General features: G+C 41.8%; 2 protein-coding genes across 17 annotated transcripts in view; one reads left to right on the forward strand and one right to left on the reverse strand.

Moving 5' to 3' along the window:
* Positions 1-218: 218 nt before the first annotated feature.
* On the forward strand, positions 219-8,623 carry YARS2 (tyrosyl-tRNA synthetase 2; the record flags this gene model as incomplete). Its single annotated transcript, XM_080706492.1, has 5 exons — positions 219-1,000; positions 1,800-1,967; positions 2,782-2,937; positions 3,447-3,617; positions 8,464-8,623. 5 exons carry the CDS (start codon positions 219-221, stop codon positions 8,621-8,623), a joined length of 1,437 nt encoding a protein of 478 aa, XP_080562618.1.
* Positions 8,624-12,416: 3,793 nt separating this feature from the next.
* Positions 12,417-13,205, reverse strand: part of DNM1L (dynamin 1 like) — a gene marked incomplete at both ends in the record, with an annotated part of 58,340 nt that continues 57,551 nt past the window's right edge. For all 16 annotated transcript variants that reach the window (XM_080706192.1, XM_080706191.1, XM_080706200.1 and 13 more), the window contains 2 exons: positions 12,417-12,473; positions 12,752-12,911. In XM_080706192.1, coding sequence (XP_080562318.1) covers positions 12,417-12,473; positions 12,752-12,911 — 217 coding nt within the window. The remainder of the gene's footprint in view (positions 12,474-12,751; positions 12,912-13,205) is intronic.

Genomic DNA, 13,205 nt, shown 5'->3' on the forward strand with positions numbered 1-13,205 from the left:
TAACCACATCGGGAATGAGCAATTTAAGATTCAGGGAACTTGAGAGGCCAGCTGGTGGAATTGATAGAACTCCAGGGACTGCCGAGTGCGCATGCTCCGTAACTAAGCAACGGCCTCCCGCTTCCCGAGCATGCGCAGAAAGACGCTGTAAAGGCGGGAGGGCGCGCCGAGGGGCGGGGCCTCTGAGAAGCCTGCATTCCCTTCGCGCCGCCTCCAAGATGGCGGCGCCCATGCTGCGGAGCTTTTCCCGGGGCCGGTGGTCTCGGAGCCCGGGCCTGCGGGCAATTTTGCACCCGGGGCTGCGTAAGGCTCACTCGGGCGCTCAAGGACTGCTGGCGGCGAAGAAGGCCCGGGGCCTGTTCAAGGAGTTCTTCCCGGAGACGGGTACGAAGGTGGAGCTCCCGGAGCTCTTCGACCGTGGCCAGGCGGGCCACTCTCCCCAGACCGTTTACTGCGGCTTCGACCCCACGGGCGACTCGCTCCACGTGGGGCATCTGCTGACGCTGCTGGGCCTGTTTCACTTCCAGCGAGCGGGGCACAACGTGATCGCGCTGGTGGGCGGCGCCACTGCGCGCCTGGGGGACCCCAGCGGCCGCACCAAGGAGCGCGAGGCGCTGGGCGCGGAGCGGGTGCGAGCCAACGCGCGAGCCCTCCGCCGCGGCCTCGAGGCCCTGGCCGCCCATCACCAGCAGCTCTTCTCCGATGGGCGTGCCTGGGGCAGCTTCACCGTGCTGGACAACTCGGCCTGGTACGCCGAGCAGCACCTGGTGGACTTCCTGGCGGCCGTGGGCGGCCACTTCCGCATGGGCACGCTGCTGAGCCGGCTGAGCGTGCAGACGCGACTCAAAAGCCCCGAGGGCATGAGCTTGGCCGAGTTCCTTTACCAGGTGCTCCAGGCTTACGATTTCTATTACCTGTTCAAGCATTATGGATGCCGGGTCCAGCTGGGCGGGTCTGATCAGCTGGGCAACATCGTATCCGGATACGAGTTTATCAACAAGTAAGCGCCTTTAGACGCTCCCAAACCCCATGAACTAAATAATTTACACACTAGTAGCCTGCGATTCATTACGAAGATAGTGGAATGCTGCCTTTATTTTATATTTTTACAGGATCTCTTAAGCCAGCGAGGCTGGCTTCAAACCTGCTCAGTCCTCCTGTCTCGCCTCCCAAGCGCGGGGATTACAAGTGTGCGCCATCACGTCCGGCCAAGTAATGCAAATTTTAACCTCAGTTTCTAGAGGAAGATGAAGTACAGGACCAGCCCATTTGCTACTGTGCAAAACTCATTCTTAAAATCCTCTTAAAACAGCTGGGCGTGGTAGCACACGTAATCCCAGTACTTGGGAGGCTGAAACAGGAAATTGTGGGCTCGAGGACAGTCTCGGCAAGTAGTGAGACTTACATGAAACAAGGAGACCCTGTTTTCAAATAAAGACAAAATTGGGCTAGGGGTTTAGCTTGAGGTAGAATGCCCCTGTGCTCAATCCCCAGTGCCACACACACACAAAAAAATCTTAACTTTAGTGTTTCTTCTGACTCCCTCTTCACTGTTTCCTCTCCTCTTCCCACCCAGCCTTTGAAAATCACTTCCTCTTGGTTTGCTCCAGGCCATTCATGCAAATGTAGTTCAGGATGATAAATGCAAATAAGGGTGCATGAGTGAATGCTGTACTGTACATAAGAGGGACAAGAATCCAGATTTAGGAGGCAAGGAAGTTTTCTTGGAGCAAGTAACCAGACTGAAGTCTGAAGGGAACCTGCCGCTTCTATGCCATGGAGTTTTTCTTTACACCTAGGTTGACTGGAGAAGATGTATTTGGAATCACTGTTCCTTTAATTACAAATACAACTGGCGCAAAGCTGGGAAAGTCTGCAGGCAATGCTGTTTGGCTGGACAGAGAGAAGACATCTCCATTTGAATTGTATCAATTCTTTGTGAGACAGCAAGATGATTCTGTTGAAAGGTGAGTTCTTAAGAGTGGGTTGAGAGCATGGTGGTTAACGCTTGTAATCCCAGCCCTTGGGAGGCTGAGACGGGAGGATCACACAGGTTCAAAGCCAGCCTTCGCTAATTTAGTGAGGCTCAATAACTTAGTGAGACCCTGTTTCCAAATAAAGTATAAAATAGGCTCTTTTCATTCATTTTAAAAAGGAAAAATCGCCGGGCATGGAGGCACACGCTTGTAATCCCTGTGCTTGGGAGGCTGAGACAGGAGGATTGCACAAGTTTGAAGCCAGCCCCAACTGGCTTAAGAGACCCTGTTTCCAAATTTAAAAAAATATAAAATAGGTCTGGGAGTGTAGCCCAGAGGTAGAAGGATTTCCAGGAACCCCAGTACCACCAAAAATAAATGAATAAATAAATTTTTAAAAAGGAAAAATCAAGCCAAGCATGTGGTTCTGTAATCTCAGTATTTAGGAGGCTGAGACAGAAAGATCTCAGGTTTAAAGCCAGCCTCAGCAATTTAGTGAGGCTTGTAGCAACTTAGTGAGACTATTTCCAAATAGAAAGTAAGATAGGGCTGGGGATGTAGTTCAGAGGTAGAATGTTCCTGGCTTCAATTCCCAGCACCACAAAAGAAAAAGGAAAAATCAAAACAAATATTGCAGAATCATAACAGTTTCGGTCAGGAGTGTGCACGTGTATGTTACATTATCAGTTTATCAGTTCTGCATGTTTAGAAATAAAAGTAAACAAGATCCTCTTTTAACTCTAAGAGGATTGGAGTAGACATTCGGTATGTGATATAAATCTGACACTTTATATTTGTCTTGCAGGTACCTGAAACTCTTCACTTTTCTGCCACTTTCAGAGATTGACCACATGATGCAGCTGCACGTCAAAGAACCAGAAAAAAGAGGTCCTCAGAAACGGCTTGCTGCAGAAGTAACAAAGCTCGTTCACGGTCGAGAAGGACTGGATTCTGCTAAGAGGTAGCCTTTAGAAGAACCCTTGACAGCCAGGCATGGTGGTGTGCACCTGTCATCCCAGCACTTGGGAGGCTGAGACAGTAGGATCTCAGGTTCGAAGACCACCTCCACAAGTAGTGAGACTTTCATCAACCTAGTAAGGCCCTGTTTCAAATTAAAAATAAAATATAGGGCTGAGGTTGTAGCTCAGAGGTAGAATGCTCCTGGGTTCAATCCCCAGTACCAAAAAAAAAAATACTTGACAAAGTTACTTATTTGATAGACTTGGAAAACTTTGGAGCTGTGCTCTCAATGTTATCTTGTCGTTTACTGACAAGCACTGCCACTATTTAAATGCTCTCAATGCCTGTTTATTGGAAAGAAAGATCACCTTTCATCAAGACAATCTTGCATTTCTGAATTTTACAAGTTTCAACAGTTTGGAACATAATGAATACTCCGTTGTTGGGTAATGAGTATTTGAATATATATTTAAGCAGTTTCATGGTGTGTTTTCAAAATGTGTTTTTCAGGTGTACAAAAGCCCTTTATAATAGCAGCATAGATGCACTAGAGGTCATGTCTGATCAAGAGTTAAAAGAGTTGTTTAAGGAAGCTTCGTTTTCTGAATTAGTTCTTGACCCCGGAACGAGCGTCCTTGATACGTGCCGCAAAGCCAACGCCATTCCAGATGGCCCCCGAGGGTAAGGCTCCTGAACGCGTTGATTCACAGTTGACTCATCATTAAATATTACAGGGCACGACATGTGTTCTCAGAGGGTCTTTTCCTAATAAGGTTTTCATGGCTTTTCATTCCTTGCAGAAGTTAAGTTGGTCCGAAAACTGAGAATGTCAGGCGATCCAAAGCCTCTCCTTATAGAGAAATCCTGGGCTCTTTGGGGTAGAGGCAGATTCTCCAAGACAACTGAAAGAAGCACAACTATAACACGTCATTCATAACCATGGGTTCATAAATGACTTGCATGTCTTTTGGTGAACGCTTTTCCTTCAACATCTCACTGTCCGGTTTTAAGTGGAAAGCATCAGTTATATGCCAGACTACTTATGTGGGAGGGCCAGGGGCAGCGGTGCTTAGACCCAGGGTGCGCTGCCATAAACTACATCCTGAGCCCTTTTTGTTAGTTTGTGTGTGCAGTACTGGGGAGTGATCCCAGGGGCATGTGGATCCACCTCTGAGCTATACCCCAACCCCTTTTTACTTTTGGTTTTGAAACAGGGTCTCACAGGGATGTTAGGGATCTCACTATATTGCTGAGGCTGTCCTTGAATTTGCCATTCTCCTTTCTCTGCCTCCCAAGTACAGGGATTATACGTGGGTACCACCACACCTGGTCTGGAACTTTTATTTTGAAACAGGGTCTCACGAAGTTGCCCAGGCTGGCTTCAAACTTGGTAATCTTCCTGCCTCAGTTTCCAGAGTAGCTGGGATTACAGGTATGGGCCTCTTGACCAGCTGCCAAGTTATTTCTTGTGGAGCAAATGTATTATTCCCAAATAATACAGTTTTATTTAGGAATTAAAGTATTCTCCTCACTTCCTAAATAAGAAAAATGCAATTCCCAAGGTGAATATTAGGTAGTTTGTAGTAACAACCTTATGAATTTATATGCCCATTTCAATTTAAGACATTCAATGTTTCTTATTTTTGCAGTACTGGAGATTGAACCCAGAGGCATTCTACCTCTGAGCTATACCTCCAGCACTATTTTTTATTCTTTATTTTTAAATAGGGTCTCACTAAGTTGTGGAGGGCCTCACCAAGTAGTTGAGGCTGGTGTGAACCTGTGATCATCCTCTCAGCTTCCCAGGTACTGGGATTACAAGCATGCACCACCATGACTGGCTGACATTTGATATTTTATATAGGTCACACCCCACCATGTTGATTCCCTAATATGCTGGTTTATTTTATATACACCAGATTTGAGGGTGGTATCACACACTTCCCCTCTAGCAAGTTGCTGTTTTTTTTTTTTTTTTAAATGTGAAATACTTTTATTTGAAAATTCGAGAAAACGAGCTATTTGTAACTTGGCATACAGGCTTTAAACCCCTCAATTGTTCCACATGCAGACTGTTACTAGGAATGAATGTTTACTAGCATATAGCGGGCTCCATACGTGTATCTTGTCAGATTGTCACTTTTCTTCCTTATGAAAACTTGCCCCAGTTGATAATCTAGCACCATGTCTTTTTGGTATTGGGAATTGAACCCAGAGGCATTATACCTCCAAGCCCCAGCCCCAAATTTTGTTTAGAAACAGGGTCTCACTAAGTTGCTGAGAACCTTGATCAGTTGCCAAGGTTGGCTTTGAGCCTATCTCAGCCTTCCAAATGTGACTACAAGAGTATGCTTCCAAGACAGGATCAGTGCCATGTCCTTTAACTTTCTATACCTCATTATGCTACATCAAAAATGCCTAACATGCTGATATGTGTTCCCTTTAATCCCAATTTAGGAAGCTAGGCTCAAGGCCACTATATGGTATCTATTTTATAAATTACTGGGGATTAAACCAAAGAACATTCTATCCCTTGAGCTACAACCCTACCTCCAATTTATCTAGAAATTGTGCCTAACTACGTTGCTGCAATTGTCTCAGCCCATAAAGTACTGAGGATTTACAGGTATACACCATGCCCAGCTGAAGAGTGGGATACCATGCAAGGCATGGTGGCGCACACTTGTAATCCCAGCATGAGAGGCTGAGACAGGAGGATCGGGTTCTCAGCCAGCCTCAGCTACTTAGGCCCTTTGCAACTCAGCGAGACCCTGTTTCAAAATAAGTAAAAAATGGAGCTGGGGGTGTAGTTCAGGGGTAGAATGCTCCTTAGTTCCATTCTCAGTATCACAAAGAAAAAGGGATAACAAAACAAAGGATCCTTGTTCAGAATTACTTATGTGGTGGGAACAAGTTCCAACCTAACCCATTTACCTATTCATCTGCAAAGTGAAATAATATCTACCTCAAAGATGTGATAAGTTGGGTTACATAAATCATCTACCATATTGCTGTCAACATGACCACTGTCCTGATACTCTTAACTCCTGCCACAGTGCACAGGCACGGATATTACATGTAAAAGAAAAAATTCACTTCATGAAACATTTCCCATCCTAACAGTAGAGTATACCAGTGTAGGTCAGTTGAAATACCAGCACGAGTACATCTCAGCTTCAATGGCTTGTCCTTCCAGTTTTCAACCTGCGCTTAGAACTGAGGCTGCTGACCTCCGCTGACATTACAAAAACACCCCCGGAGCCAAGGTCGGCCACAGACCGGGCTCATGCAGCAGCGGGCAGGGGCCAGCCTGGAACCCGCTACAAAGTAGCTGCGGATCCACCCGAGCGCAACTCCACCCGGCAAAAAGGCCGATTGTCCAAGCCATGCGCGGAGATGAGGAGCGCGGGGCGGGGCTGGAAGGAGGGCGGTTCGCAAGTTGCTGTTTTTAAGAATGTTCTTCATTGTGGAAGCATTTTTCATTTTCTCTCTTTTTTTTTTTTTGGCAGCACTGGGGATGGAACCCAGGGGCATTTTACCTCTGAGCTACACTTCCAGCCCTACTTTTTATTCTTATTTTGAAACAGGGTCTCACTTGAGTTGCAAAGGGCCTAAGGAGCTGAGGCTGGTCACGAACCCAGATCTTCCTGTCTCAACCTCCCAAATGCTGGGATTACAAGCATGCTCCACCACCCCCGGCTTAATTTTTCACTTTCTTCAGAAATTTCCTATGTTGCACTTGCTTATACTGGAGTTTTACCCAACTACTTAAGATAACCCTGATTTAGCTGGACTTCTAAATACTATTCACTGTATTTTTATATTTTATAGGCTAAATAGGATTGGCCCTTATATTCATTATTTTATTTTGGGAAGGTACTAGGGATTGAACTCAGGGGAATTCTACCTCTGAGCTACATCCTCAGCCTTATTTTTTATTTTGACATAGCACCTCACTAAGTTGCTAAGGCTGGCTGCAAACCTGAGATCTTCCTGTCTCAGCCTCCCAAGTACTGGGATTACAAATGTGTACCACCACGCCTGGTTTGGTTTTTGTATTTAAACAAATTATAGAACATGTCTGGTGAATAAGCCTTAAGGCTTATTTGTATAATAATAATATTAATAATATAATTATATTTTAGCATTTACTAAAAGAAATCTGTCCTTAAACAGAAAATCTTTTTGTTGAGTTTTATATAACCATGCATAGTAGTTTTAGTAACACATTAAAATAAAACTAACATTTGCCTTCCTTTCCTAAGAACTTCCAAGGCCTTCCTTTATATCTACTTCCATATTTTTTTGCCCAGCTCGTGAAGGTTGCTACTCACTCCTAGTTTAGATGTCTTTTTGGGGGAAGGGGGTACTGGGGGTAGAACCCAGAGGCTTTCTACCTTCGGGCTATACTCCCAGACCTTTTTTATATTTTATTTGGAAACAGTGTCTCACTAAGTAACTGAGGCTGGCTTCGAACCCGTGCGATCCTCCCGTCTCAGCCTCCCAAGCGCGGGGATTACAAGCGTGCGCCACCACGCCCAGCTACCCCCAACCCTATTTAGTTTTTTATTTTGAAACAGGATCTTGCTAAGTTGCTGGGGCTGGTCTACCATCTTCCTGCCTCAGCCTCCCAGTACTGGGTTTAGGTGTACAAGTGTGTGTCACCACACCCAGCTTCTGATTTCTTCTTTTTTTTTCCCCAGTACTGGGAACCCAGGGGCATTTTACCCCAGAGCCACACCCCCAATCTTATTTTTAATTCTTTATTTTGAAACAGGGTCTCTCACTAAGTTGCAAAGGGTAAAGTAGCTGAGGCTGTCTGCGAACCATGATCATGCCATTTCAGCCTTCCAAATGCTGGGATTATAAGCATGCATCACCACACCTGGCTTGTGATTTCATTTTTAAGAAAACCTTTTTCCTTTTATTTTAAACAATTTGTTATTATTTGCAGTCAACGATGTAATTTACAAGGATTTTCCAGTTTCATAAGGAAGTTTCCTAAAGATCTAAAGATTGCTACAGATGATTTATATAACCTGGGTTGCTAGTTACAAAGACATTGCTTGCCTATTTTTTGAAGTTTCTTTTCTGACTTTTTTGCCCTAAGAATTGGGAGAGGGGGCTCTTGAGAAAATAAACCTCCATTCCTATTCTTTTTTTCCCCCCCAGAACTGGGGGTTGAACCCAGGGACATTCTACCTCTGAGAAACACTCCTAGCTCTATTTTTTCCTATTCACCTTAATTTCTTAAAGCCACTATCAAATATTGACTAATTCTGTAAAGAGCTATAAGATAACCCAGCTCTTTGTCCACCAAATAAGAAACTTACTGTCTTGTATCTTTTCCTCCTTGAAGATTAGCCGGAGACAGTCTGATCAAGTAAAAACGAAGGCAAAAAAATCCAGTACTGAAAGGTTTCCACTAGAGAGTCTCTGAAATTTAAGTGAAATAATGATGTATTGTCTTAAGGGGAGACATCAACAGTGATTGATCTCTTTAATTACTAAACATTTCTATTTTTAGGTATCGGATGATAACAGAAGGCGGAGTCAGTATAAATCACAGACAAGTAACAAATCCTGAGTGTGTTTTAGTTGTTGGACAACATATTCTCAAGAACGGACTTTCTTTACTTAAAATAGGAAAAAGGAATTTCTACATTATAAAATGGCTTCAATTATGATGAAAAATCATTTTGGTTCATACTTACCCATCATTCATTCTCAAAACAGGAACAAATGGCTTCAGAACAAAAAAATAAAACAGAATGCAGTATGCACTAGTCCTCACAATGTGAGTGATTTCATTTTTTATGGGTTTATTAATAAATACTTATTTACTAATGGATTATTTCCTGGTCCATAAACATTAAGGACTACTGTAGAATACCACGATTTCCAGGTTAACCTTTTTTAAAATTGTAATTCAGGAATGAACTAAATGATGATGTCTTTCCTGTCTCCAGCTTCCTTGGCTTCCATTTAGGAGTAAAGAACAGTGCAAAAAGTGATAGCCTAATGAACTGTGGGTACTTTTATATCTCAAACTGAGCACTGATCTCACTGGGGTTTCAGAGTGTTTATAAAAATAACAGTGCCACTAGTGCCCAACCTAGAAATGGGGAATCTTTTGAAAACAAGTTTCTGGCTTTTTGATGTTTAAGAAGCAAGTAGATTTCTTTGAAAAGAGAAAAGTTAGATGCGGCCATAGTTGGCATTAGAAAGTACAGTAAAGAAGTTTCTTTTCAAAGAAAAGAACCAGAGCTAGGCATGTTGGTGCTCATAATTCCAATACTTTAGAGGCTGAAACAAAGAGATCACAGATTTGAGGCCAGATCCAGCAACCTAAACCTTTAGCAACTTAGCAAGGCCCTGTTTCACAATAAAAAATAAAGGGCTGGGGGTGTGGCTTGCAGGTAGAAGCCCTGAGTTCAGTACCCAGCATCAAAACAAACAAGAGGCCGAGCGTGGTGGCGCATGCTTGTAATCCCTGCGCCTCACTGGCTTGAGACCCTGTTTCCAAATAAAAAATATAAAAAAAATAGGTCTGGGAGTGTAGCCTGGAGGTAGAAGTTTCCAGGAACCCCAGTACCACCACCAACAACAAAAAAAGTACTTTTCACGGAGTTTCTAATTGAGTTTTCCAGTCCCATCTCTGTGATCTCTATGTGTCAATATGATTGTCTACTCACAGCCTTGTTTTTCAGTGGATTCTTAGTATAGCAATTACTTTATAAATCTAGAATATTTTAAGTTAGTTTCAACTTCAGTCCCATAGTAAACTGACGAGCCGGGCATGGTGGTGCACGCTTGTAATCCCCGCACTTGGGAGGTAGAGACAGGAGGATCACACTGGTTTGGAGCCAGCCTCGCTGGCTTAAGAGACCCTGTTTCCACATAAAATAGGTCTGGGAGTGTAGCCCGGAGGTAGAAGGGCTTCCAGGAACCCCAGTACCACACACACTCACACAAATATATATTTATCTATATATAGATATATATATATAAAATAAAAAGTATAAAATAGGTCTAGGAGTGTAGCCCGGAGGTAGAAGGGTTTCCAGGAACCCCAGTACCACAAAAAAAAAAGGGAACTAAAGAAATAAATAGTGGGGGGGAGATGCCATCATGAGAACATCAAAAGATATCTAGGTAAGGGACACTTTCAGGTGAAACAAACAGATGTAGAATCAAGACTCAGTTTAGTTCTACATCAAGCAAGTTAACACTCCCAGAATGATTCCACATCTGAAAAAAATGAAAGCAACAGTGTTCCCATTGCCCTGTGGATCAAGTAAAACATAATGTGGTTTACCCAATTTCTTCTTTTGCAGGCACAAAGCACAACTTAGTATTCAAATTCAGTTATTTACTACCTGGATTACTGGGAAATGTAATGGTATTTCAGTGATTGTGAGACTCCAAAAGGGAAAAGTCATGAAGCTTTTGCTACAGTATAAGCTATACTGTCAGGTTCCAAAGCAGATTTAGGTATTAGAAATCTATGGTTTTGAAAACTTTCTCTGATACAAATTAGGAAGAATTAGTTTATTGACAAACTATAATGTCATTTCATACCAATTTTATTTACACTGCAAGAACATACAGGAGTCTATTATAAATACAGCAGAGATCGTCTCCACACGTCACTCAGTTTCACGGCCAACAAGAAAGGCTTTCTCTTTCCCAAAGTTTCTTGCCTCTCATTTTCTTTGTACAGAGTATGTAGTATCAGCAAGTACATTTACCACAGTATGTTTTGAAAATATTTTCAATCTGAAATCTGCGTGCTGGAGAAAATATATTTTAGACATTCAGAAGGCTATGATGATAGTCCAATTATCTGTCTGAAAAAAAGTAAATCATAGATGGCTATAATTTCAAAACTGATGTTTTTTTTAAGTGTGCTAACATTTTGGTACTGTGCGTTCATTCACTGTCAACCTGAAAAAAGTACCCTATATCAGGCTGATTTGTTTTTAATGTGTGAGATCAGTTATAAAGTCTATTGTTTCTTAGAAGGGTACCATAAGTTAATATATTTATAATTTCTCTGCCAATGATCCTTCATAAAGACCTAGTTATTACCAGAAAATAAGTTTATTTGTAATATGTAACTTAATTACCGGTTAGATGGATCTAAATGTCTTAAGGATTTCTACCCATTATCTAAAGATTTTTAATGTTGTAGTTCACACCAAGAATCACATGGTCAGTTTTCACAAAATATATCTCTGTTGTAAACCTCATCCCCTTTTCCTGAATGCAGGAAAGTCGTCTTTGAGCCTTTTGGAGTATATATGTATCTGGATGTTTTTCTTTTTTGGTACTTTGATACCAGGGGCATTCAGCCTCCAAGCTATATCCCCAGCCCTATTTCATTTTATTTTGAAGCAGGGTCTCACTAGGTTGCTGAGAGTCTTGCTAAATTACTGACGCTCACTCTGCTTCCCAGGTACTGGGATTACATATGTGCACACTCATCTTTAGATGTTTTTCTTTAAAAAAACAAGGTTCTATCAGTATTTTCATACCACTGTTCTACTTTATTTTGTTGGGATGAAGCACAAGTAGATTTTACCTTCTAATCTTTACAGAGTAAAGTCCAACTTCAAAGTGAATCTTTAAGTCTGGTGTAAATACCCCATTGTTGATGCATCTGACTTACTATATATTTGCAAACAAAGGAAAATTTGAGTCATCAGATCTTCTAAAACTAAAGGAACTGGTCATCATTACCAAGTCTTACTAGAAAATTCAAGACCAAGTGGCTGTTTTTGATAGAAGAAATTTTAATTCATACTTTCAGGTTCAAGTAAGAAAGCATACTTTAATGTACTAGGGCAATGTGGACCCAAAAGTAGAAAGGCTGCGTAACTACACAGTATGTACCCTGCCTCTTTTTCAGAGTTCCAGATCTTCTACATTCCGCTCTTTTACTAGTTCAGTAACTTCTGCAGAGAAAACTTAAAAACTGTAAACTGAAGGACGGGTGTAATACAGTGACTGTGAGGAACTTGCCAACCCTCTCTCAAGCCAGGTCGGTTTACAGAGTGCATGCATTACAGTCCTATGAAATGTCTCGGTGCTTTCTTCTCGAAGGACTATGGCAGCAGCTTATGACTACTAACAGATTACACAGGTCATCTTATCCACGGGAAACTGCTATGTACAACAAGAACATCAACAGTTCTTTTTAAGTTAAAATGAAACTGTCACAAGACCGACCTGATATAGATGTATGTGTGTGTGTGTGTGTGTGTGTGTATATATATATATAGGAAACTTTACAAACAGCAATTTATTATTTGGATTAAATGTGTGATTTGCTCTGCAAAGTGCACCTTTCAGTTTACAGCCAGTCTTCACAGGAGCAGATTCATACCACTGCAATACACAGGAGTTCATAAATAAAATTCTACTCAAGTAGGCGGTAACTGGCAGGTTTTGCGTCAACAGTCTGTGTTACATAGCTCTTCACCAAAGATGAGTCTCTCGGATTTCAGCAATAATTTGACTGGCTCCTTGCAATGCCTGCATTAAAAGAAATAAAAGTGTTTTAAGTGCCCATTAGGTTATGTAATTAAGCTGAATTTAGTGGTGAAATTGCTCCACTTACTGTGAAGTAGATTTTTTTTTACTAACGAAGATCTTATACAAAAATTTAATCTAATCAAGCACCATCAACAAAGTGTAGCTATAATATACTCTACCTAAGAATCAGTATGTGTTTTAAACTGTTAAACTGTTATACATGATATGCATACAATCTACAACCCAAGACTTTAAGTAGAAAAGCCATGCAGTAATACCTTTAGCATGTCAGCTGCTTCTTTCCTACGCTGCGCCATGTCCTCAGATTCAGTCAGAAGGTCATCCAATAAGGACGATTTATACAACTGTCCTACTAACTCACTCTGAAGAGTGTCTTTCACATGATTAACCAAGAAATGCATTACTGCCTTTGGCACGCTGCAAAACAAAACCACATCAAGTTTTGATAAAAACTCCACTTTTAAATATTTGGGTTTAGGTTCTTATAAGATTGTGCTTACATAAAAATATTGACTGACTAGATAGTTCCTTAATACCATAATTACCCTTTAAATTATTCCTTAATTATAATCATATAAGCCAAGGTATTTTATCTTTGATCTATCATTATTCCTTACGTTAAAACTGTAATTACCATTATACAGAACCGCTAAAAATGGTGAACCTCAAACATCCATAAATTGATAAATGAACACAAAATATGGTATATTC

Source organism: Muscardinus avellanarius (assembly GCF_963383645.1).
Source record: "Muscardinus avellanarius genome assembly, chromosome: 11".
Taxonomy (NCBI): domain Eukaryota; kingdom Metazoa; phylum Chordata; class Mammalia; order Rodentia; family Gliridae; genus Muscardinus; species Muscardinus avellanarius.